At 37.8% G+C, this 2,500-nt stretch overlaps 1 protein-coding gene across 1 annotated transcript in view; it reads right to left on the bottom strand.

Moving 5' to 3' along the window:
* LOC138036948 (RNA polymerase I-specific transcription initiation factor RRN3-like) overlaps window positions 1-2,500 on the bottom strand; it is a 24,222-nt gene that overhangs the window by 2,505 nt on the left and 19,217 nt on the right. The window contains exons 19-21 of the mRNA XM_068882973.1: window positions 2,385-2,428; window positions 1,185-1,340; window positions 18-117 (exon numbers count right to left, since the gene is read on the bottom strand). Of these exons, the coding sequence (XP_068739074.1) occupies window positions 18-117; window positions 1,185-1,340; window positions 2,385-2,428 (300 nt within the window). The remainder of the gene's footprint in view (window positions 1-17; window positions 118-1,184; window positions 1,341-2,384; window positions 2,429-2,500) is intronic.

Here is a 2,500-nt window from a genome sequence, read left to right as displayed (position 1 = left end):
AGTAACTATCAGGTTACCTCCCCATCCGAATGCTTCCTTTCACCATCATCTTCATCCTCGTCGTCATGTCCAAGCCCTTCCCATTCTTGGTAGATTGTTGTAATAGACTTGCCTGACCTGATGAACAATACCACGGTTAATCAAACAAGCCAGTCCAAAATGTTCTCATCAGTGCGCAAACTATAATGATTAATAATGGTAATTAAACTGAGTGGAGTGCAATTTGGTCTGAAATTATACGTGTGATTTCAAAATCGAAAGAGCATGCAGCACGAGTTCGATTTGAAATCACAAGTATGATTTCAGACCAAAATTGCAGGACACAAAGTTTAATTACCACTTTATTACACCCATTTAGGAATCACACAATAATCATCTAATCGCTAAATTACAGGATTTTAGTCAGTACCAATATCTTATTGATCCAGTTGGGAACAAAATTTGGAAAATTCGCCACACAATGGTTTTCTATGTCTTTCCTTTTCCTGCAATTTGATTGGTTACCTTGAACAAGCCTTGAAATCTGATTGGCTGGGGACCTGGTGTGATTTAGAGCAAAAAATAGTGCTATTTGGGAATAAATCGCACTGCTAAGAGCCAATCAGATTGCAAGGATCACCAGTCATTTTCTAAATGGATGTAATAATAATTAAATTGCATTGCATGACAGGTTTTGTGACCCACTTCTTTTGCCACCTGAGGGCCAATGAGTTATTTTGAAAATAGCTGTTTTCCGTCATCTTTAAAAACAAATCTCCATTGGTAATCTATGTGGTTGAGGTTAGGTGCATGGGACATTGTGGAGCTTCCATTATTGGCAGCCAGCTCCAAGATGGAGACTATTCCCATGGCTGGCAAAACCTGACAACCCAGTCATGAGTCCCCATGGAGAGGAGAAGATAGGCACCTGTCGCACTGATAAACAGTGGAAAGTATCTAGAGGTGGGGGGGGGGGGGGGGGTGGAAGAGGAGGAGGAGGGGGGGAATAGGAGGAGTAGGAGGAGGGTGGGGAAAATCAAATCTGCTAAGCGCTCCACACAAAATGCTCCCACTTTGTGCCACATGGATAAATAATCTCTACAACTCCAAGCACGAGGAATCCGATGCACGCGCAAATATAACAAAACCACTGAAAACGACTCACTGAAGCTGTTCCTAGCTGTTAACTGACTAAGAACACTTGCCTTCTCAAAAGATATGGATCAAAAGGGAAGTATGAATCCAACTGGTTCATGTAGGACAGGTTCAATACTGCACGATTGGTGGTCTTTGTTGCAACAGGAAGAAGCATTCTATTGTTACGCTCAATGATGGTGTAGCAGAAAACAATTTCGTGATGCCTGCGATATAACATTCCGATCAAGATCTATAAGTTACAAGTAAGGGACAAAACTTTGGAGATTTAAGTATTACTGGTATTTTGTAATTAAAAGACAGTAACCATTAATCACTTCCAGTAACAACATTACAGTGTACATTGCAATGTTTACAAGGCAAGAATGCCAAAAACAATGCTAGGGGTTGGCTGTATCCTATTCCAGTAAATAGACAGAGTACAACTCTAAGAGTAAAAGTATTAATTTTGGTACCACTTGAAAAAAAGCAACTTCTGTATTTACCCGTGTATAAGTAGACCTTTTATGGCCTCAAAAGAAACTCCAAAGATCGCCCTCGACTTTTACACCGGTCAACGATTTAGAGTCAAGTTCCAGCTAAACAATTTATTCAAAATTAACATAATGTTGTCTTGGGCATAACAAACGCAGTGGACAAAAGACTTCGAAATGAATGTAAGCAATTCCAGTTGAAATGAAAAAGGATTTGAAATGAAAAAAGGACCAATTAAACCTTGCATATTTCACATCATTTTGAAGTTATTTTCAAAGATTGACTCCTACTTCTGTGATGTTGTCTTTTAAAGCCCTTTATCCTTGTACAACGAAACAGGTTAGTTTGAGGTTTACATGTTCGATTTTCTGATAACTTTTTTGAAACTCAAGGACAAAATACCCGCATATACCACAACTGCTGAACCACAAAACTATAAGTGCTTGAGGCCCTGATTTTTTCGAGTATCCACAGTTCCAGAAATCGAGGAATACAAGATTAGTATCCTACGAACATTTAACAAAGAAATTAACAAAAAATTGCTTTTTTTGCTATCAAAAATGAGGGGTCGACTTATACACAGGTCAATACGGTAATGCACACTCTCAGATCAGAAGACTTGCTTTTGTACTCCAATCTATAAGCTGCAAATTTAATTTAAAATTTGTTTAAAGTGCTACTATGATTGTAAGAAATCAATAATTTTTTATTCCTTTGTTTTGCATTTAATTTGGTGCACTCTGGAAATTATCCATATAGCTCTTGTTTACATGTACCTTGTTATGTTTGCAAACATCTTGACAACTGTTGGTAAACAAATCTGCAGAAAATAGAAGAAAAGAATCACACACTGTAATGCAATTTAAGATAAAATTTACAGTTTTCTGACATA

The sequence above is a fragment of the Montipora capricornis genome, unplaced genomic scaffold, assembly GCF_036669925.1.
Source record: "Montipora capricornis isolate CH-2021 unplaced genomic scaffold, ASM3666992v2 scaffold_92, whole genome shotgun sequence".
Classification (NCBI taxonomy): Eukaryota; Metazoa; Cnidaria; class Anthozoa; order Scleractinia; family Acroporidae; genus Montipora; species Montipora capricornis.
The sequence above is the reverse complement of the archived record's forward strand: the minus strand, read 5'-3'. Positions and strand labels throughout refer to the sequence as shown.